The following is a 24463-nucleotide window of genomic DNA, read 5'->3' on the forward strand; positions in this document are numbered from 1 at the left end:
CAGGGTGTTAGTTACCTTACACCTGCTGTCAGTGTTCACCTAGCAGTAAGTAGGTACCTGGGTGTTAGTTACCTTACACCTGCTGTCAGTGTTCACCTAGCAATAAGTAGGTACCTGGGTGTTAGTTACCTTACACCTGCTGTCAGTGTTTACCTAGCAGTAAGTAGGTACCTGGGTGTTAGTTACCTTACACCTGCTGTCAGTGTTCACCTAGCAGTAAGTAGGTACCTGGGTGTTAGTTACCTTACACCTGCTGTCAGTGTTCACCTAGCAGTAAGTAGGTACCTGGGTGTTAGTCACCTTACACCTGCTGTCAGTGTTTACCTAGCAGTAAGTAGGTACCTGGATGTTAGTAGACTGGTGTGAGTCACATCCTGGGTGTTAGTGGACTGGTGTGGGTCACATCCTGGGTGTTAGTGGACTGGTGTGAGTCACATCCTGGGTGTTAGTGGACTGGTGTGAGTCACATCCTGGGTGTTAGTGGACTGGTGTGAGTCACATCCTGGGTGTTAGTGGACTGGTGTGAGTCACATCCTGGGTGTTAGTGGACTGGTGTGGGTCACATCCTGGGTGTTAGTGGACTGGTGTGGGTCACATCCTGGGACAAAACTGACCTAATTTGCGGGAAATGCTCAGCATAACAAGGGACTTTCTATATAGTAGTATGTCACTGATGTCAGCTATGATCTGTATACCTTGTACATGTACTTGTATACCTTGTACATGTACTTGTATACCTTGTACATGTACTTGCATACCTTGTACATGTACTTGTATACCTTGTACATGTAGTTTTATACCTTGTACATGTACTTGTATACCTTGTACATGTACTTGTATACCTTGTACATGTACTTGTATACCTTGTACATGGCAATATAAACACAAATGCAGTATAATGTGATCCTTTATTGACTACGTTTCGCCCACACAGTGGGCTTTTTCAAGTCACAAACAGAACTACCTGGGGTGGAAGGAACGCGAGTATTTATAGTCCGGCTGAGGTCAGGTGAAGAATGCTGCATCTGATGATGTACCGAGTTGGGTTGTAGAGTCTAAAAACTTGGGTAGCTTGGAAAGGAGACTGGACAAGTTTGTGAGCAGACCTTCTACAGTGTTCTTATGTGGGATAGCGATGAAGAAGTTTCTTGGCAAGTGGTTCAGCTATGTTATAGAAGCCACTATTCTGGTTGAAGTTGTCGGATATAGAAATAAGTGATGATTCCAGGATTCTTCGGTATTGAGTTGTCTTCTGTGGCGATAAGTCTTGAGTTTCTGTAGTTTATCAAGTGGTTGTGTGAATTACGGTGTTGTACGCAGGCATTCCTTGTGTCGTCAGACCTGCTTGCGTATTGGTGTTCTGAAATACGTGTTTGGAGGTCCCTTGATGTTTCGCCCACGTATAACTTGTTGCAGTCATTACAAGGGATTATGTATACCCCTGCAGAGGATGGAGGCTTGTCCTGCCTACTACTGGTGATGTCCTTGATGGTCGTGGTTGTGGAGGTAGATACTTGGAATGATGTTTTGGCAAAGATGTTGGAAACATGTTTGGCAATGGAGTTGGTGGGAAGGACTATGTATCTCTTCTCGGCAGTGTCTTCTCTGGGTGTGTTGAAGATGTTTAGTGCTCGCCGTCTGCAGTCTCTGATGAAGTGACGAGGATAGTGGAGTTTGGAAAATACCTGTTCAATTATAGTGCATTCTTCCTCAAGGAACTCGTTGCTGCAGATTCTGAGTGCACGCAGGAAGAAGCCTATAATTACACCACGTTTGGTTTTGGTGTCGTGGTGAGAGTAGAAGTGGAGAAGATCGTTTTGGTTGGTGGGTTTTCGATAGACTTTAAAACGAAGTTCGTGGTCAGCTTTGCAGAGTAGAACATCAAGGAAAGGAAGAGTGTTGTCGACCTCTTCTTCAAGTGTGAACTGGATTGAAGGCTCGACCTGGTTGAGCTTGTCTTGGAGAGCTTGAACGTTGAAGCGTTTAGGAGTTATGAGGAGAATGTCGTCAACATAACGGAGCCAGGTGACAGACGAAGGAATAATGGTGGAGAAACGTTCGGCTTCTAGATGTTCCATGTATAGGTTCGCTAGGACTGCACTGAGTGGCGAACCCATGGGTAGTCCAAAAGTCTGCTGAAAGAGGTGATTTTCAAAAGAGAAACACGTAAAGCCAACACATAGTTCAACCAGGTCGATGAAGTCGCTGGCTGGAATGGGAAGATCAAGTGAATCGTCAATTTTCTTGCGCAAGAGATCGATGGCTTGTTTAGTAGGTACTTTAGTGAATAGGGAAGTCACGTCAAGGCTGGAAAGTTTCTTGTTCCTGATGTTGATGTTGCGAATGCGATTGAGAAGATCACCTGAGTGTTTGACATGTGCTGGACTGATAGTGCCCAAGAGTTTCGAGAGGTGTTTGGCGAGAATTCCTGAGAGCTTGTGGGGAGCACTGCCTATTCCCGAGGATATGGGCCTCAGTGGGATACCAGGCTTGTGAGTCTTTGGCAGGCCGTACATTCTGGCAGGTCTGGGGTTGCTGGGCATGGTGTGCAGAAGTTTCTTCCCTTGTTCTGAGCTCCTCAGAATGCGGCGAGTCCTTTGAAGAAAAGTTTTAGTAAGGTTGTCCACTTGGTTAGTTGTGAGAGGTTTGTAGGTATCTGGGTCATTAAGTAGATTGAGCATTTTGTTCCTGTAATCGTCAGTGTTCATGATAACAACACCACCTCCTTTATCAGCGGTGGTGACCCTGATGGTCGTGTCTTCTGCTAAACCTTTGAGTGCATTGATGTAACGTCGGGGTATGACTGGGGAGCTGCGTGTTGAGATGGCTGCTGAGATGATGCCTTGAAGATAGCCTTTTTGGAAGTCGGAGTCATTGTGTCTGTAGTTTTTGGCGATGAAATTGAGGTCTTGTTTTGGTTTCGTAATTCCTGAAATTATTCAAAATCTTTCATCTCGTCCACTGTCAACCACAGAAACTGAAGCCCTCAGCTTAGGCCTCAAATTCGCAACAGGAATTACGAAACCAAAACAAGACCTCAATTTCATCGCCAAAAACTACAGACACAATGACTCCGACTTCCAAAAAGGCTATCCTCAAGGCATCATCTCAGCAGCCATCTCAACACGCAGCTCCCCAGTCATACCCCGACGTTACATCAATGCACTCAAAGGTTTAGCAGAAGACACGACCATCAGGGTCACCACCGCTGATAAAGGAGGTGGTGTTGTTATCATGAACACTGACGATTACAGGAACAAAATGCTCAATCTACTTAATGACCCAGATACCTACAAACCTCTCACAACTAACCAAGTGGACAACCTTACTAAAACTTTTCTTCAAAGGACTCGCCGCATTCTGAGGAGCTCAGAACAAGGGAAGAAACTTCTGCACACCATGCCCAGCAACCCCAGACCTGCCAGAATGTACGGCCTGCCAAAGACTCACAAGCCTGGTATCCCACTGAGGCCCATATCCTCGGGAATAGGCAGTGCTCCCCACAAGCTCTCAGGAATTCTCGCCAAACACCTCTCGAAACTCTTGGGCACTATCAGTCCAGCACATGTCAAACACTCAGGTGATCTTCTCAATCGCATTCGCAACATCAACATCAGGAACAAGAAACTTTCCAGCCTTGACGTGACTTCCCTATTCACTAAAGTACCTACTAAACAAGCCATCGATCTCTTGCGCAAGAAAATTGACGATTCACTTGATCTTCCCATTCCAGCCAGCGACTTCATCGACCTGGTTGAACTATGTGTTGGCTTTACGTGTTTCTCTTTTGAAAATCACCTCTTTCAGCAGACTTTTGGACTACCCATGGGTTCGCCACTCAGTGCAGTCCTAGCGAACCTATACATGGAACATCTAGAAGCCGAACGTTTCTCCACCATTATTCCTTCGTCTGTCACCTGGCTCCGTTATGTTGACGACATTCTCCTCATAACTCCTAAACGCTTCAACGTTCAAGCTCTCCAAGACAAGCTCAACCAGGTCGAGCCTTCAATCCAGTTCACACTTGAAGAAGAGGTCGACAACACTCTTCCTTTCCTTGATGTTCTACTCTGCAAAGCTGACCACGAACTTCGTTTTAAAGTCTATCGAAAACCCACCAACCAAAACGATCTTCTCCACTTCTACTCTCACCACGACACCAAAACCAAACGTGGTGTAATTATAGGCTTCTTCCTGCGTGCACTCAGAATCTGCAGCAACGAGTTCCTTGAGGAAGAATGCACTATAATTGAACAGGTATTTTCCAAACTCCACTATCCTCGTCACTTCATCAGAGACTGCAGACGGCGAGCACTAAACATCTTCAACACACCCAGAGAAGACACTGCCGAGAAGAGATACATAGTCCTTCCCACCAACTCCATTGCCAAACATGTTTCCAACATCTTTGCCAAAACATCATTCCAAGTATCTACCTCCACAACCACGACCATCAAGGACATCACCAGTAGTAGGCAGGACAAGCCTCCATCCTCTGCAGGGGTATACATAATCCCTTGTAATGACTGCCAAAACTTGTATACCTTGTACATGTACTTGTATACCTTGTCCTCATCATAGGTAGAGGTTGTTTTGATAAGGACCTGCCTCGCATGGGCCAGTAGGCCTTCTACAGTGTTCCTCCATTCTTATGTTCTTATGACATTCCTCAGGTCACGTGCGTCACATCTCACTCTCCGCCTATATATATAATGTCTTTCTACCTCTGTATGTTAGAAGTGATCAAGGTCCCAGGACCGAAACGTTTTCTAATAAATATGTTATAGTGTTTGCTTACGTGTCTTTCTAAACCAATTTGTCGGTATTTATTACCAAGGTTTATACCATGTACTTGTATACCTTGTACATGTACTTGTATACCTAGTACATGTACTTGTATACCTTGTACATGTACTTGTATACCTTGTACATGTACTTGAATACCTTGTACATGTACTTGTATACCTTGTACATGTACTTGTATACCTTGTACATGTACTTGTATACTTGGTACATGTATTTGTATACTTGGTACATGTACTTGTATACTTGGTACATGTACTTGCATACCTTGTACATGTACTTGTATACCTTGTACATGTACTTGTATACATGGTACATGTACTTGTATACCTGGCACATATATACCTTGTACTTGTAATAAATAAAGATAATAATAGTATGTAAGGTGTTATTGTTGAGTTTGACTCAGGTTTTGGTGACCCTTAACAACATAAAGTTACGGTGATGCTTCTGACTGGTCCTATAAACCATAAACAACGATCATTGCTGGAAGTACTAGTTGTGCTCCAGCTGTCGTCGGGTGTGGACGTGTCTGTCTCTCTGTCGCCTCAGTGTCAGTGATAAATTTCCCCCGTTCTTTCTGGGACACTTGTCCTTATATATTTTGTGAACCTGGTCATCAGATTACTTTTAGCCAGCTTCTGGGGGCTTGGTGAAGGGTTTTTGATCCAGGGAACTGCAGCTGGCTCCGTTTCCTTGGAACAAACAGGATTATCTCTCATTTCCCAGGGGATATATGACAAAAAATTATTTGTGGAAATGTCACTGACTTTTTTTAGGGGTATCATCCGGGGTATTTTACACTGTAATCCCTGTGGGTTTAGCGCTTACTTATGATTACAATAATTTATACTTATGTGTACCTGTGCCTAAATATAGTTTTTTATTAAATTAGGCGAAATTTTAGGTAATATTGCATATTGATCCTCGACGTTAGTTTAATATGTTTATTATGCACCCCATACCCATCCTGTGGGTGGTAGTCACCACATACCCATCCTGTGGGTGGTAGTCACCCCATGCCCATCCTGTGGGTGGTAGTCACCCCATACCCATCCTGTGGGTGGTAGTCACCCCATACCCATCCTGTGGGTGGTAGTCACCCCATGCCCATCCTGTGGGTGGTAGTCACCCCATACCCATCCTGTGGGTGGTAGTCACCCCATACCCATCCTGTGGGTGGTAGTCACCCCATACCCATCCTGTGGGTGGTAGTCACCCCATACCCATCCTGTGGGTGGTAGTCACCACATACCCATCCTGTGGGTGGTAGTCACCCCATACCCATCCTGTGGGTGGTAGTCACCCCATACCCATCCTGTGGGTGGTAGTCACCCCATACCCATCCTGTGGGTGGTAGTCACCCCATACCCATCCTGTGGGTGGTAGTCACCCCATACCCATCCTGTGGGTGGTAGTCACCCCATGCCCATCCTGTGGGTGGTAGTCACCCCATGCCCATCCTGTGGGTGGTAGTCACCCCATACCCATCCTGTGGGTGGTAGTCACCCCATACCCATCCTGTGGGTGGTAGTCACCCCATACCCATCCTGTGGGTGGTAGTCACCCCATACCCATCCTGTGGGTGGTAGTCACCCCATACCCATCCTGTGGGCGGTAGTCACCCCATACCCATCCTGTGGGTGGTAGTCACCCCATACCCATCCTGTGGGTGGTAGTCACCCCATACCCATCCTGTGGGTGGTAGTCACCCCATACCCATCCTGTGGGTGGTAGTCACCCCATACCCATCCTGTGGGTGGTAGTCACCCCATACCCATCCTGTGGGTGGTAGTCACCCCATACCCATCCTGTGGGTGGTAGTCACCCCATACCCATCCTGTGGGTGGTAGTCACCCCATACCCATCCTGTGGGTGGTAGTCACCCCATGCCCATCCTGTGGGCGGTAGTCACCCCATGCCCATCCTGTGGGTGGTAGTCACCCCATACCCATCCTGTGGGTGGTAGTCACCCCATACCCATCCTGTGGGTGGTAGTCACCCCATACCCATCCTGTGGGTGGTAGTCACCCCATACCCATCCTGTGGGTGGTAGTCACCCCATACCCATCCTGTGGGTGGTAGTCACCCCATACCCATCCTGTGGGTGGTAGTCATCCCATACCCATCCTGTGGGTGGTAGTCACCCCATACCCATCCTGTGGGTGGTAGTCACCCCATACCCATCCTGTGGGTGGTAGTCACCCCATACCCATCCTGTGGGTGGTAGTCACCCCATACCCATCCTGTGGGTGGTAGTCACCCCATACCCATCCTGTGGGTGGTAGTCACCCCATACCCATCCTGTGGGTGGTAGTCACCCCATACCCATCCTGTGGGTGGTAGTCACCCCATACCCATCCTGTGGGTGGTAGTCACCCCATACCCATCCTGTGGGTGGTAGTCACCCCATACCCATCCTGTGGGTGGTAGTCACCCCATACCCATCCTGTGGGTGGTAGTCACCCCATACCCATCCTGTGGGTGGTAGTCACCCCATACCCATCCTGTGGGTGGTAGTCACCCCATACCCATCCTGTGGGTGGTAGTCACCCCATACCCATCCTGTGGGTGGTAGTCACCCCATACCCATCCTGTGGGCGGTAGTCACCCCATACCCATCCTGTGGGTGGTAGTCACCCCATACCCATCCTGTGGGTGGTAGTCACCCCATACCCATCCTGTGGGTGGTAGTCACCCCATACCCATCCTGTGGGTGGTAGTCACCCCATACCCATCCTGTGGGTGGTAGTCACCCCATACCCATCCTGTGGGTGGTAGTCACCCCATACCCATCCTGTGGGTGGTAGTCACCACATACCCATCCTGTGGGTGGTAGTCACCACATACCCATCCTGTGGGTGGTAGTCACCACATACCCATCCTGTGGGTGGTAGTCACCCCATACCCATCCTGTGGGCGGTAGTCACCCCATACCCATCCTGTGGGTGGTAGTCACCACATACCCATCCTGTGGGTGGTAGTCACCCCATACCCATCCTGTGGGTGGTAGTCACCACATACCCATCCTGTGGGTGGTAGTCACCCCATACCCATCCTGTGGGCGGTAGTCACCCCATACCCATCCTGTGGGCGGTAGTCACCCCATACCCATCCTGTGGGCGGTAGTCACCCCATACCCATCCTGTGGGCGGTAGTCACCCCATACCCATCCTGTGGGTGGTAGTCACCCCATACCCATCCTGTGGGTGGTAGTCACCCCATACCCATCCTGTGGGTGGTAGTCACCCCATACCCATCCTGTGGGTGGTAGTCACCCCATACCCATCCTGTGGGCGGTAGTCACCCCATACCCATCCTGTGGGCGGTAGTCACCACATACCCATCCTGTGGGTGGTAGTCACCACATACCCATCCTGTGGGTGGTAGTCACCCCATACCCATCCTGTGGGTGGTAGTCACCCCATACCCATCCTGTGGGTGGTAGTCACCCCATACCCATCCTGTGGGTGGTAGTCACCCCATACCCATCCTGTGGGTGGTAGTCACCCCATACCCATCCTGTAGGTGGTAGTCACCCCATACCCATCCTGTGGGTGGTAGTCACCCCATACCCATCCTGTGGGTGGTAGTCACCCCATACCCATCCTGTGGGTGGTAGTCACCCCATACCCATCCTGTGGGTGGTAGTCACCCCATACCCATCCTGTGGGTGGTAGTCACCCCATACCCATCCTGTGGGTGGTAGTCACCCCATACCCATCCTGTGGGTGGTAGTCACCCCATACCCATCCTGTGGGTGGTAGTCACCCCATACCCATCCTGTGGGTGGTAGTCACCCCATACCCATCCTGTGGGTGGTAGTCACCCCATACCCATCCTGTGGGTGGTAGTCACCCCATACCCATCCTGTGGGTGGTAGTCACCCCATACCCATCCTGTGGGTGGTAGTCACCCCATACCCATCCTGTGGGTGGTAGTCACCCCATACCCATCCTGTGGGTGGTAGTCACCCCATACCCATCCTGTGGGTGGTAGTCACCCCATACCCATCCTGTGGGTGGTAGTCACCCCATACCCATCCTGTGGGTGGTAGTCACCCCATGCCCATCCTGTGGGCGGTAGTCACCCCATGCCCATCCTGTGGGCGGTAGTCACCCCATGCCCATCCTGTGGGCGGTAGTCACCCCATGCCCATCCTGTGGGCGGTAGTCACCCCATACCCATCCTTTGGGCGGTAGTCACCCCATACCCATCCTGTGGGCGGTAGTCACCCCATACCCATCCTGTGGGCGGTAGTCACCACATACCCATCCTGTGGGCCGTCGTCACCCCATACCCATCCTGTGGGTGGTAGTCACCACATGCCCATCCTGTGGGCGGTAGTCAAAAGATTACAGAGGTACATAATTGGTCCAGGGACTGGACTCCAAAGTTTTGATAGCTGAGCAAGTTACAGAGGTAATGAACTCACAATTTACAAAGGTAATGAACTCACAATTTACAAAGGTAATGAACTCCAGGTAGGTCTGGTCACCATCATGACAAGTTACAAAGGTATTTACAGATTGCAGAGTTACGTAATGGGTCCAGGGACCGGGCCCCCAAAGTTTTGATAGCTGAACTAGGTGCAAGGTAATGAACTCACAAGTTACAAAGGTAATGAATCCTGTAAGAATGGTTACTTGCGTTTATACATGGTTGCAATCATGAACAAATTATAGAGTAATGAGTAATTTACACTTCCACACCCGGTCACAACTGTAATAAGTTATGACGGAATTCCTGCATTTTTTTTTATATTTTTGTGCTTAAAATCTGTATATTCCATGAAATATATACCTTTTTTCTTGTGCAAATTCTTACTTTGGGAAATATTAGCAAAAAAACATAGTTCATCTCCATAGTTTGATTTTTTGTGAATGCAACTGAAAAAGTACGTGTATAATGGGGCAGCACGTTGAAAGGCCTCCATAGCATGTGCTACGGAATTCTGGATGAACTTTTTCGACTGCATTTACGAAAAACATTAACGTAGACGAGAGGTGAGCGCACCTTAGTTCCGGCTCCAGTGTTGTGGCACCGCCAGTCTGCAATTTGTATTTAAGTTGCTGAACATGCCATTAAGTGTCAGGGGCCCAAGACTGTTCAACTGCCTCCCATCATACATAAGGGGGATTACTAATAGATCCTGACTGTCTTGAAGAAGGCGCTGGACAGGCACCTAAAGTCAGTACTTGATCAGCCAGGCTGTGGTTCGTGCATCGGTTTATGTGTGGCCAGCAGTAACAGGCTGGTTGATAAGACCCTACACAACCTACTGCTATTTGCAATGGCTGTCTGACTGTCCCACCAAGGAGGGACAAGCCCATAGCAACACCTGTTATTAGGACGATAAATGCATTCCCTTGAGATGTTTATTAATTTCTAATATATATTCATTGTCGTCTGTTTGTCGTTATATTCCAACAGATTGATAATTAATTTTTAGAGTGAACTCTGTTATACAGTGGTACCTCGAGTTTCGTACAGCTCCCAACTCGAACAATTACGTAAGTGTATTTTTGTAAGTGCTTTTGTAAGTGTATTTTTGTAAGTGCTTTTGTAAGTGTATTTTTGTAAGTGCTTTTGTAAGTATATTTTGGGGGTCTGAAATGGACTAATCTAATTTACATTATTCCTTATGGGAACAAATTCGTTCGGTATCGGCACTTGAACAGCCGTCTGGAACAAATTAAGTTCGTAACTTGAGGTACCGCTGTAATTTCGTATTCTTCATATTTTTTTTTTATATTATCATAATTCTTGTGATCTACTCATTCTATCTTTATCATCTTTTATTCAATATTTTATATAATTTGTTTTATGTGTCATTTTTGTATAATTTTTATCTGCAACATTTTATTTTTTATATTAATGTAATATTATTGATAAGGTAACGAAAAGACCCCAATGGAAATAAGTCACTCTGTCTGACTTGGGTTATTGTAGGTTCTCTACACATATGCTGCTGTGTATGATATAATGTGTAACTGTACTTGAATGTGGTTGCAGGGGTCGAGACTCAGCTCCTGGCCCTGCCTCTTCACTGATTGCTACTAGGTCCTCTCTCCCTGCTCCATGAGCTTTATCATATCTCACCTTAAAGCTATGTATGGTTCCTGCCTCCACTACATTACTTTCTAGGCTATTCCACTTCCTGACAACTCTATGACTGAAGAAATACTTCCTAACATCCCTTTGACTCATCTGAGTCTTCATCTTCCAATTGTGACCTCTTGTTGCTGTGTCCCATCTCTGGAACATCCTGTCTCTGTCCACCTTGTCTGTTCCACGCAGTATTTTGTATGTCGTTATCATGTCTCTCCTAACCCTCCTGTCCTCCAGTGTCGTCAGGCCGATTTCCCTTAACCTTGTCACAAACCTTTGCACTTTCTCTAATTTCTTGACATTCTTTCTCAAGTGTGGGTTCCAAATAGGTGCTGCATACTCCAGTACAGTGTCTTGAATGATTCCTTACTAAGGTATCGGAACGCTGCTCTCAGGTTTGCCAGGCGCCCATATGCTGCAGCAGTTATCTGGTTGATGTGTGCCTCAGGAGATGTGCTCGGTGTTATACTCACCCCAAGATCTTTCTCCTTGAGCGAGGTTTGCAGTCTTTGGCCACCTAGCCTATACTCCATCTGCGGTATTCTTTGCCCTTCCTCAATCTTCATGACTTTGCATTTGGCGGGGATAAATTCGAGAAGCCAGTTGCTGGACCCTGTGTCCAGCCTGTCCAGGTTTCTTTGTAGTCCTGTCTGATTTAATTCTCCTCATTAACTTCACATCATCTAAAAACAAGGACACTTTTGAGTCTAACCCTTCCATCATGTCGTTCATATATACCAGAAATAGTGCTGGTCCTAAGACCGACCCCTGTGGGACCCCGCTCATCACAGGTGCCCACTTTGATACCTCATCATGTACCATGACTCGTTGTTACCTTCCAGTCAGGTATTGTCTGATCCATTGTAGCGCCCTTCCTGTTATATGCGCCTGATCCTCTAGCTTCTGCACCAATCTCCTGTGAGTTACTGTGTCGAATGCCTTCTTGCAGTCTAAGAAGATGCAATCAACCCACCCCTCTCTCTCGTGTCTTACTTCTGTTACTTTATCATAAAACTCCAGTAGGTTTGTGACACAGGATTTGCCTTCTATAAATCCATACTGGTTGGCGTTTATGCTCTTGTTCCCTTCCAGGTGCTGCACCTCTCTCCTGATAATTTTCTCCATGACTTTGCATACTATACACATCAGTGACACTGGTATTTATGTATACTGTATTTATGTATACCTGAATAAACTTACCTTGATCCAGCACCAGGCCTGATCACAGACCAGGCCACAGGGGTGCTGACCCCCGAAACCCTCTCCAGGTAATCAGTTTAAACAGAGACGTGTCGATCTTATTTCTGCCAATAACAAAGTAAGTTTGATTAGATTTAGGTAGGTTAGGTAAGGTTTGGTTAGGTTAGGTTAGCTTTAGATAGGTTATCTTTTGTTAGGTTAGTTTTAGCTAGGTTAAATTAGGTTAGCTTTAGTTAAGTTAGGTTAGGTTAGGTTTTGTTAGTGCCCCCCACCTTGGCATGGTCCATGACCAAGTCTGGTGGTAGATCAGGGACTGATCAACGAGGTTGTTACTGCTGGTTGCATGTAAACCAACGTGGGAACCACAGCCCGCCTAGTCAGGTACTGACTTTCTGTCCAGCTCCCTCTTGAAGACAACCAGGGATCTTGAAGACAACCAGGGGTCTATTGGTAATCCCCCTTATGTTTGCTGGGAGGCAGTTGAACAGTCTTGGGCCCCTGACACTTCTTGTGTTGTCTCATAGCATACTCTTGGCACCCTTGCTTTTCATTTGGGGCATGTTCGTGTTCTATAGATGTTTTGCCATCCTGTGGCTTTATAAATACATAGACATAATCTGAAGACTATAAAAATATATATAAAGGCTAGTAAAAGATGAGATAGTCAGTCCCTCAGTTTAGGTGTTGAAACTGGGGACAGTAGAAACCAAACTCACAAAATCGTAATGACACAATTGCAAACAAACCATACCAGGGGCAGGGATAGAACCCGCGGTCAGAGTCTCAAAACTCCAGACCGTCGCGTTAGCCACTGGACCAGCTAGCCACAATAAGATTTGTCCAGCTAGGTATATTTCTACACCATAGGAAGGTTAGCATAGGCTAACGCGACGGTCTGGAGTTTTGAGACTCTCTGATCGTGGATTCTATCCCTGTCCGTGGTATGGTTAGTAGAAACCAAGATAATCTGCATGATTATAGGCTATTCTGTGTAGTAGATAATATAATGTAAGTCTGTGTAATATCATAAATAACAAAATTTACTGTATTCATTTGGTACAGTAACGAAGCAAATTGGACGTTTCTATTACACATGATTATGTGTTTATGGTCTGACTGACCTTAATACAAGTTGATAAGTAAGACGCAGGTGGAACGGTTAGTTATCTTTATTCTGAAGCTTTTTGAATACACAGAATTCTTTCTTTTAACCCGTAAACGGTCCAAGCAGATCTACGTTCACATGTGTACTGCTACAAAAATAGATCTACGTTTTTTTACATATTTTCAAATATAACAAAAAAAAGTAGATCAAAGTTTTTTTACACATTTTCAAATGTAAAAAAACAAAAAGAAGATCTACTTTTTTTACATACTTTCAAATGTTGAAAAAACGTATATATACGTTTGGACCGTTTACGAGTTAAACGCTTGCTGTTTCCCACTGAGGCAAGGTGAACCAAAAAATGAAGAAATACATTCACCATCATTGTCTTGCCAGAGGGGTGCCGATAAGAAATATCTTCACCCATCCTTGAGAGTGCAGGCACTGTACTTCCTATGAACAATGAACTTCATCAGTCGAGTATAATGGCGACAGTGGGGATATCTGATTGATACACGAATGTCTTATTTATATAATTGTTGGTATTACATAACATTCAGTGGCAGTGCCATTGTAAGAATTAAAATTATAGTGGCACTGCTCTAAAATTATAGTGGCACTGCTCTAAAATTATAGTGGCACTGCTCTAATTATTAATATTATAGTGGCACTCTTCTATTAAAATTATTATAGAAGCATTGTTTTGGTAATTAAAATTATTGAAGAAATGTCTTAGGAACGATGGCACTGTCGCGGTTTGGTCAAGTTTTTGGTCGCTGGAAAGGTGCCATCATCGGCATGATTCACGTCAAGGCTCTACCAGGTGAGTTGTGTGTCATGTTTTACACTAACATATGCACATAAGTGAAGGAAACTTACGACAACGTGTGTGACTATAGGTGATCCTCGCTTTACGAGGTTTGACTTGTACAATGGTTTGACTTACAATATTTTGACTTTATGATTGTTCAACTTATGATATTTTGCCTGAAATGCTCCGCATAGCTGTGGACTTTCTGCATGCACAGATAAATGTCGCTCATCTCTGTACAAACATTGCTTCACGCTGAAATAAAATATCATTATTGTGTGCAGGTTATTTATTCAGTGACGGTAGTTGTTTATATATTTATCATATCATTGTCAACTTACGATATTTACAACTTACGATGTTTACAAGTCACGACATTTTGAACCTAAAATATTTACAACTCATGATATTTTCAACTTAAGATGAGTTAGATCTGTGTGTGACTTGAAAAAGCCCACTGTGTGGGCGAAACGTTGTCAATAAAGGATCACATTAAACTGCATATGTGTTTGTTTCCATTAGGATGAGTTAGTTGGAACGTAGCCCCATTGTAAGCTGAGGACCACCTGTACCGGTACCCCTCTTTATTTTCCATATTGATTGCAGTATAACTATAAACTGTGTGTATAGTACATGAGGTATACAGTAGAGAGTGTTTTTGAGCATTTTTCTGATATATCGGAGACTCGGACAATTACTCCCTGCTACTTCATTGTATTGAGGGCTTATTGAACTGTGTTGGTGTGTGATCCTTTTGGGTTTAGTGCTTAACTTGGTTATATTATTATTATTGAAGTGTACTTGTATGGGTATAATCACCGGTAGTTTTTCTTTTGAAAGTGTTTTAATAAAATAAGTCGTCTTGGATTTATTTTTTTTTTTGAATGGTAAAAAAAAAAAAGTTGTCTTGGATTTGAAAATAAATGGTATAAAATACCGACACAATGGAAACATAAACACACATGCAGTTTAATGTGATCCTTTATTGACAACGTTTCGCCCACACAGTGGGCTTTTTCAAGTCACAAACAGATCTACCTGGGGAGGAAGGTACGGGAGTATTTATAGTCGCGTACCTTCCTCCCCAGGTAGATCTGTTTGTGACTTGAAAAAGCCCACTGTGTGGGCGAAACATTGTCAATAAAGGATCACATTAAACTGCATGTGTGTTTGTTTCCATTGTCTAGGATTTACATTTTTATTTGAATGGTAAAACAGGTTGTCTTTGATTTACATTTCTGTTTGTTTTGGATTTGCATTTCTATTCGAATGGTAAAAAAAAGTTAAATTACAGTTTACAATTTAATTTGAATAGCAAAAAAAAGTTGGTTTTCAATTTACATTTATTCAAATAGCAGAAAAGTCATTTTCAATTTACATTTTTACTCAAATGGAAAAAAAAAACATCATTTATGCTTTCATTTGAATGTTAAGTTTGATAATTTGCACCACCGCAGGTACGCCACTGAACCAGTATGGGGTCGACCAGTTGGTAGAGATGGCATGTACCGAGGCCCAGATTTACAAGGAGGCTCATGTTGTAAGTGTTTTGTTTACATTGTTCTTGTTATTTCTGATTGTTGGATGTTCTTGTTCTTTCTGATTGCTGGACGTTCTTGTTATTTGTAATTGTCGAGCATTCTTCTTATTTCTGATTGTTGGACGTTCTTATTATTTCTGATTGTTGGACATTCTTGTTATTTCTGAATGTCAGGTGTTCTTGTTATTTCTGATTGCTGGACATTCTTGTTGTTTCTGAGTGCCAGAGATTCTTATTTCTAATTGCTGATTGGTATGAAAATAACCCCTCACACTTGTATTTATTTTATAAACTATAGAAAATCCATTAAAATTAATAAGATAAGGCACTTTTACTGCAAATTAATATATTTTAACCAAAAATGTCCTATTTTTAGTACAGTAAGTCCTTGACCTACAGACACATTGAGAATCTTCTGTATTGTGTATATCATTGTTATTTTTTTTATTTTATTATCACACTGGCTGATTCCCACCAAGGCAGGGTGGCCCGAAAAAGAATAACTTTCACCATCATTCACTCCATCACTGTCTTGCCAGAAGGGTGCTTTACACTACAGTTTTTAAACTGCAACATTAACACCCCTCCTTCAGAGTGCAGGCACTGTACTTCCCATCTCCAGGACTCAAGTCCGGCCTGCCGGTTTCCCTGAACCCCTTCATAAATGTTACTTTGCTCACACTCCAACAGCACATCAAGTATTAAAAACCATTTGTCTCCATTCACTCCTATCAAACACGCTCACGCATGCCTGCTGGAAGTCCAAGCCCCTCGCACACAAAACCTCCTTTACCCCCTCCCTCCAACCTTTCCTAGGCCGACCCCTACCCCGCCTTCCTTCCACTACAGACTGATACACTCTTGAAGTCACTCTGTTTCGCTCCATTCTCTCTACATGTCCGAACCACCTCAACAACCCTTCCTCAGCCCTCTGGACAACAGTTTTGGTAATCCCGCACCTCCTCCTAGCTTCCAAACTACGAATTCTCTGCATTATATTCACACCACACATTGCCCTCAGACATGACATCTCCACTGCCTCCAGCCTTCTCCTCGCTGCAACATTCATCACCCATGCTTCACACCCATACAAGAGCGTTGGTAAAACTATACTCTCATACATTCCCCTCTTTGCCTCCAAGGACAAAGTTCTTTGTCCCCACAGACTCCTAAGTGCACCACTCACCCTTTTCCCCTCATCAATTCTATGATTCACCTCATCTTTCATAGACCCATCCGCTGACACATCCACTCCCAAATATCTGAATACATTCACCTCCTCCATACTCTCTCCCTCCAATCTGATATCCAATCTTTCATCACCTAATCTTTTTGTTATCCTCATAACCTTACTCTTTCCTGTATTCACTTTTAATTTTCTTCTTTTGCACACCCCACCAAATTCATCCACCAATCTCTGCAACTTCTCTTCAGAATCTCCCAAGAGCACAGTGTCATCAGCAAAGAGCAACTGTGACAACTCCCACTTTATGTGTAATTCTTTATCTTTTAACTCCACACCTCTTGCCAAGACCCTCGTATTTACTTCTCTTACAACCCCATCTATAAATATATTAACCACGGTGACATCACACATCCTTGTCTAAGGCCTACTTTTACTGGGAAATAATTTCCCTCTTTCCTACATACTCTAACTTGAGCCTCACTATCCTCGTAAAAACTCTTCACTGCTTTCAGTAACCTACCTCCTATACCATACACCTGCATCATCTGCCACATTGCCTCCCCTATCTACCCTGTCATACACCTTTTCCAAATCCATAAATGCCACAAAGACCTCTTTAGCCTTATCTAAATACTGTTCACTTATATGTTTCACTGTAAACACCTGGTCCACACACCCCTACCTTTCCTAAAGCCTCCTTGTTCATCTGCTATCCTATTCTCCGTCTTACTCTTAATTCTTTCAATAATAACTCTACCATACACTTTACCAGGTATACTCAACAGACTTATCTCCCTATAATTTTTGCACTCTCTTTTGTCCCCTTTGCCTTTATACAAAGGAACTATGCATGCTCTCTGCCAATCCCTAGGTACCTTACCCTCATCCATACATTTATTAAATAATTGCACCAACCACTCCAAAACTATATCCCCACCTGCTTTTAACATTTCTATCTTTATCCCATCAATCCCGGCTGCCTTACCCCCTTTCATTTTACCTACTGCCTCACGAACTTCCCCCACACTCACAACTGGCTCTTCCTCACTCCTACAAGATGTTATTCCTCCTTGCCCTATACACGAAATCACAGCTTCCCTATCTTCATCAACATTTAACAATTCCTCAAAATATTCCGTCCATCTTCCCAATACCTCTAACTCTCCATTTAATAACTCTCCTCTCCTATTTTTAACTGACAAATCCATTTGTTCTCTAGGCTTCCTTAACTTGTTAATCTCACTCCAAAACTTTTTCTTATTTTCAACAAAATTTGTTGATAACATCTCACCCACTCTCTCATTTGCTCTCTTTTTACATTGCTTCACCACTCTCTTAACCTCTCTCTTTTTCTCCATATACTCTTCCCTCCTTGCATCACTTCTACTTTGTAAAAACTTCTCATATGCTAACTTTTTCTCCCTTACTACTCTCTTTACATCATTCCACCAATCACTCCTCTTCCCTCCCGCACCCACTTTCCTGTAACCACAAACTTCTGCTGAACACTCTAACATTACATTTTTAAACCTACCCCATACCTCTTCGACCCCATTGCCTATGCTCTCATTAGCCCATCTATCCTCCAATAGCTGTTTATATCTTACCCTAACTGCCTCCTCTTTTAGTTTATAAACCTTCACCTCTCTCTTCCCTGATGCTTCTATTCTCCTTGTATCCCATCTACCTTTTACTCTCAGTGTAGCTACAACTAGAAAGTGATCTGATATATCTGTGGCCCCTCTATAAACATGTACATCCTGAAGTCTACTCAACAGTCTTTTATCTACCAATACATAATCCAACAAACTACTGTCATTTCGCTCTACATCATATCTTGTATACTTATTTATCCTCTTTTTTCTTAAAATATGTATTACCTATAACTAAACCCTTTTCTATACAAAGTTTAATCAAAGGGCTCCCATTATCATTTACACCTGGCACCCCAAACTTACCTACCACACCCTCTCTAAAAGTTTCTCCTACTTTAGCATTCAGGTCCCCTACCACAATTACTCTCTCACTTGGTTCAAAGGCTCCTATACATTCACTTAACATCCAAAATCTCTCTCTCTCCTCTACATTCCTCTCTTCTCCAGTTGCATACACGCTTATTATGACCCACTTTTCGCATCCAACCTTTACTTTAATCCACATAATTCTTGAATTTACACATTCATATTCTCTTTTCTCCTTCCATAACTGATCATTCAACATTACTGCTACCCCTTCCTTTGCTCTAACTCTCTCAGATACTCCAGATTTAATCCCATTTATTTCCCCCCACCGAAACTCCCCTACCCCCTTCAGCTTTGTTTCGCTTAGGGCCAGGACATCCAACTTCTTTTCATTCATAACATCAGCAATCATCTGTTTCTTGTCATCCGCACTACATCCACGCACATTCAAGCATCCCAGTTTTATAAAGTTTTTCTTCTTCTCTTTTTTAGTAAATGTCTACAGGAGAAGGGGTTACTAGCCCATTGCTCCCGGCATTTTAGTCGCCTCATACGACACGCATGGCTTATGGAGGAAAGATTCTTTTCCACTTCCTCATGGACAATAGAAGAAATAAAGAAGAACAAGAGCTATTTAGAAAAAGGAGAAAAACCTAGATGTATGTATATATATATATGCATGTGCATGTCTGTGAAGTGTGACCAAAGTGTAAGTAGGAGTAGCAAGATATCCCTGTTATCTAGCATGTTTATGAGACAGAAAAAGAAACCAGCAATCCTACCATCATGCAAAACAGTTACAGGTTTCTGTTTCACAGTCATCTGGCAGGACGGTAGTACTTCCCTGGGTGGTTGCTGTCTACCAACCTACTACTATCATTATTGTGTACATGTATACAGTGGACCCCCGGTTTACGATATTATTTCATTCCAGAAGTATGTTCAGGTGTCAGCACTGAACGAATTTGTTCCCATAAGGAATACTGTGAATTAGATTAGTCCATTTCAGACCCCCAAACATACACATACAAACGCACTTACATAAATACACTTACATAACTGGTCGCATTGGGAGCTGATCGTAAACCGGGGGTCCACTGTATTATTATTATTATTATTATTATTTACACAATTCAGGAGGTCCCCGATGTGTTCGTAAATTGAAGACTTCCTTTATTATAAATTATGAAAACTACGCCTTCAAGATGATGGAATGATTACATTCGTCTTCACGTCTCTTATTCTTCTACGAACTTTTCTCTACTCGACTGAAGAAGCCTGCTGTGTAGGTGAAACATTTTGAAATAAAGATACCTAACTGTTGCACATGTGTCTTACCTAACATTATGAATTATACACAATTCAGGAGGTCCCCAACATGTTCTTAAGTCAAGGACTTCCTGTATTACACTAAGACTGACATATCCTCTGGTCCGGTTTCCACCATTTCGGTTATCCGCAGTTGACCGTAGCCCGAAAATAAGCCTTAATTTTGCTTAATAATGGCACCATAGTGATAAAATACTAATTCTCCACTTATTATTTGCAATTCATCAATTAAACTTTATAACCGGTCTGTATAAGTTGTATCATGTACTTGTAGAAATAAATATTTAATGTCAATTTTTTCTTTTGTTTTCAGGACGGAGTTTTGGTGGAGAATATGTTTGATGTGCCTTATGTTAAGAGGTTATCACTAGGACCTGAAGTTGTTGCTTGCATGACCAAAGTTTGTTGTGAGGTGCGAAGAATCATCCCACGGAGTGTACCCTGTGGTGTTCAGGTACAGTACATACTCAGGAATGCATGTACACTGGACCCCCGGTTAACGATATTTTTTCATTCCAGAAGTATGTTCAGGTGCCAGTACTGACCGAATTTGTTCCCATAAGGAATATTGTGAATTAGGTTAGTCCATTTCAGACCCCCAAACATACACGTACAAACACACTTACATAAATACACTTACATAATTGGTCACATTGGGAGCTGATCGTTAAGCGGGGGTCCACTGTAGTATGAAACTGATGAAGCTTCAGCTTCAGGGCCCCTAATCCCGGAGGGGCCCCAGAAACAATTTCATGATATCTTTATTTCTACAAGTACATGTACAAGGTATACAGACCATAGCTGACGTCAGTGACATACTACTATATAGAAAGCTGCTTGTTATGCTGAGCATTTGCCGCAAATTAGGTCAGTTTTGTCCCAGGATGCAACCTGCACTGGTTGATTAACACCCAGGTACCTATTTTACTGATTGGTGAATATGAACAGCAGGTGTCTCAAGGAAACATGTCCTGATGTTTCCACCCGTACCAGGGCATCGATCCCTGGACCTCAGTGTGTTAGCTGAGTGCATTAGCAATTGAGTTATTAAAGGGGCCCCATAGTAGTTCAAACTTCAGGACCCCTCACCCCAGAGGGGCCCCACAAGCAACTTTAGTCCACGTTGTTCAAGCCTCTCCTGACTTTGACGGAGTTCCGTTCCTAAGACCACGTCAGTAAATGAATTCATTGCTAAGCAAGGAGTATGTTGTAATGGTAGTGAGTTTGTCAACCATCTTTGATATTGTTTTAATGTCACCTTTGTACCATTTATAACATTTCTGGTATTTTTTTAAATGTTTATACAGTAGTGTACTGTATATTGTAATCAATAGAATAGAGGAAATCAGCTCTAATATACATTATTTAGGTATGTATGCTGGTTAGAGAGCCCGTCGTAAGTCCGAGTCATCGGTAAACAAATATGTCACTAGGTGAAGAGAGGCTGTATGTTATTTTGCCCTTAGTCATTCTTATGAGAGGAACATTATGATCTTATGTACATATATGTAATGTTTATTTCCGTGTAGTCTTAAGTTGAGCTTGCCCAAAATACAGTGGAACCTCAAAAATCGAACTGCTCCTAACTCAACCAATTATGTAAGTGTATTTTTGTAAGTGCTTTTATAAGTGTATTTTTGAGGGTTTGGAATGGACTAATCTAATTTACATTATTTCTGATGGGAATAAATTCATTCGGTAACAGCACTTGGACAGCCTTCTCGACTGAAGAAAGTTCGATGTTTGAGGTTCCACTGTTCTTTGCATAACCATAGGCTTTTTGCATGCATTCGTATGTCACCCACTGCTATATAAGCATTCCTGTATAAACATTCCTATGTAAACATTGACTTTGACTTCTTGACTGTTTAGGTCCATTCATGACAGAGTTAAGGCACATTCTTGACAGCATTGCAGGACAAGTTGTCAGTGAATTGTTCCAGCCATGATATTATCAACATTTATTCTATATATAATTTGTGATACTCAGTGAAGAAGCAGTAAGTCGGTAAGATCACCTGTTAAATACGTGCAATTTAGGCAGTACAGATGATATATAACCCGCATGTGCCATATTTTACACCATCGAAGATGCTATTTTTTCCCCCAAGTTTTGAAAATTTCCCGTACGTCTTGAAAGCCGAAGTACCATTTATCTTTTCTTTTCCAATATTCAGCCAATCAGGATTGAGGATGCCAACACTGGAGCATCTTGTTCACTGTAAAATACAGCGAACAGAAAACAAACATTTATTTTGTTTGTGCAGTATACAATTACAGCCTCTCCTCACTTAACAACAGGCTTCCGTTCCTAAGAGTAGGTCAGTAAGTGAATTGGTCATTAAGCGAGGAGCATACTGTAATGGTCATGGGTTTGTGTCAGCTATCTTTAAATATTGTTTTAATATCACCTTTGCACCGTTTATAACATATTTAGTATGTTTTTAAATGTTTATACAGTAGTGTACTTTATACTATAATAAACAGAATAAAGGAAATCAACTCTAACATACATAGGTTTGCATATTGGTTGGAGAGCTGGTCGTAAGTCTAAGTTGTCGGTAAATAAGTACATCGCTAAGTGAGGAGAGGCTGTAGTGTAGTTTACATGTAGTAAAATATTGTTAAGTGCAAAGAAAGCCACTAGCATGCGCGATTATTATCATAGGGAGCGCTAAATCCATAGGGATTATACAGCACCTGTGGGGGCGGGGGGAGGGGATGGAAGCACTCTGGAGCGGAATGCCTCGGCATGATAGTGACTTTCTTTTCACTTGCAAATCAGCATTGTAATTAAACATTTTAAACTATGCATGGAAATAGACTCCTTATAACATGTCAGTCACATGTTGTGAACTTTGCAAAAAAATAAAAATTTGAATTTGAATGAGCATTTCAGGCAGATTAATTCTAAGGCCTATAGACTAGCCCTCAGTGTGAGGGCTAAGTGAACTATCAATCGAATTATGGTATTGATGAGTTGGTTTTGTTTCATATAGCATAATGTTAGTGTTGTTAAGTTACGGAGATGACGTGATTTTTATTTTTTTTTTATAACACGTTGGCTGTCTCCCATTGAGGAAGGGTGACCTGAAAAAAAAAAAAAAAAAAAAAAGCACTTCCAATGTCATTCACCCTATCACTGTCTTTGCAGAGGCACTCAGATATAACAGTTTAAATGTCACTCCAAACAGCTGGTATCCCAGACCCCTCCCTCAGGGTGCAGGCATTGTACTTCCCACCAGAACTCAAGTCTCTTACTGCTGGGAGATTTCAACCTGAGACACCTAGCTATTAAATCTCTGCACCAAATTCACTTTAAACCAACAAATATTAGAGCCTACAAGACAAGAAAATATGCTGGAATTCATCTTCACTAACAACGACAATCTGATACGTAATATAACCTTATCAAAGACAATACACTCAGATCACAACATAATAGAGGTACAGACATGTATGCACAGGGCTCCAGACCAGCAATATATGATCAGTCATGAAAGTCTCTTCACAAAATTCAACTTCAATAACAAAAACATACAATGGGAACAAGTCAACCATGCCCTAAATGAAACAACCTGGGAACTTATCCGAAACAACACGGATCCGAACCTTTGCCTAGAAAAAAAAATTAACTCTATGGCACTTGAGGTCTCTATGCACATTCCAGTAAGAGAAGATGTAAACTAGAAAGACAGAGATGCTCCCTATACAGACGAAGGTGGAGAATCACAGAGCTGCTGAGAGGGGCCAATATATCTGAAATATGAAGGGAGGCACTGGTCACAGAACTAGAAAATATCAAACTTAAGCTTAAGGAATCTTACAGGAGACGAAAATCTCAGGAAGAACTAAAATCCATAAAGGAAATTGAAAAAACCCAAAATACTTCTTCTCTTATACCAAATCTTATGGTAAAACAACATCCAATATTGGGCCGCTGCTTAGGCAAGATGAGATATACACAGATGACAACCAAGAAATGGCTGAGATACTGAAGTCCCAGTACAACTCGGTGTTTAGCGAGCCATTACCCAGACTAAGCGTCAACAGTCTAAATGAATTGTTTATGACCGAGACTCATAATTGGGTCAATTAAAAAATCTCTGATATTATCCTAACACCACAAGACTTTGAAAAGGGAATTAAGGACTTGCGCATGCACTCTGCCCCAGGCCCAGACTTGTGGAACTCCGTGGTCCCTTCAGCTTTCTATGGAGAGGGAGCATGGACACGCAGGTCATCCCACACTCGCTAAAAACAACAGACATAGCCCCACTCCACAAAGGTGGCAGTAAAGCACTTGCCAAGAACTGTAGACTAATAGCACTAGTGTCGCCAACCACCTAGATACCCGTAAGTTACACAACCCAGGTCAACATAGGTGTAGAGCAGGTTGCTCCTGTCTGTCCCAGCT

The 24463-nt window shown here is 43.2% G+C and overlaps 1 protein-coding gene across 3 annotated transcripts; it reads left to right on the forward strand.

Annotated features, from left to right (window-relative positions):
- Nucleotides 1–5247: 5247 nt before the first annotated feature.
- Nucleotides 5248–23092, forward strand: LOC138851733 (putative sgc region protein SgcQ). 3 transcript variants are annotated; one of them, XM_070081155.1, is made up of 5 exons: nucleotides 5306–5356; nucleotides 10237–10316; nucleotides 13956–14042; nucleotides 15488–15570; nucleotides 20360–23092. In XM_070081155.1, exons 3-5 carry the CDS (start codon nucleotides 13961–13963, stop codon nucleotides 20588–20590), a joined length of 396 nt encoding a protein of 131 aa, XP_069937256.1. In that variant the 5' UTR covers nucleotides 5306–5356; nucleotides 10237–10316; nucleotides 13956–13960; the 3' UTR covers nucleotides 20591–23092. The 3 variants fall into 3 exon arrangements, with proteins under 3 accessions (XP_069937254.1, XP_069937255.1, XP_069937256.1); XM_070081153.1 differs by lacking the exon at nucleotides 10237–10316 and having other exon boundaries at nucleotides 5248–5356; nucleotides 20360–22749; XM_070081154.1 differs by lacking the exon at nucleotides 10237–10316 and having other exon boundaries at nucleotides 5254–5323.
- The last annotated feature ends 1371 nt before the right edge of the window (nucleotides 23093–24463 follow it).

Source organism: Cherax quadricarinatus, unplaced genomic scaffold (genome assembly GCF_038502225.1).
Source record: "Cherax quadricarinatus isolate ZL_2023a unplaced genomic scaffold, ASM3850222v1 Contig1849, whole genome shotgun sequence".
NCBI classification, from domain to species: Eukaryota; Metazoa; Arthropoda; class Malacostraca; order Decapoda; family Parastacidae; genus Cherax; species Cherax quadricarinatus.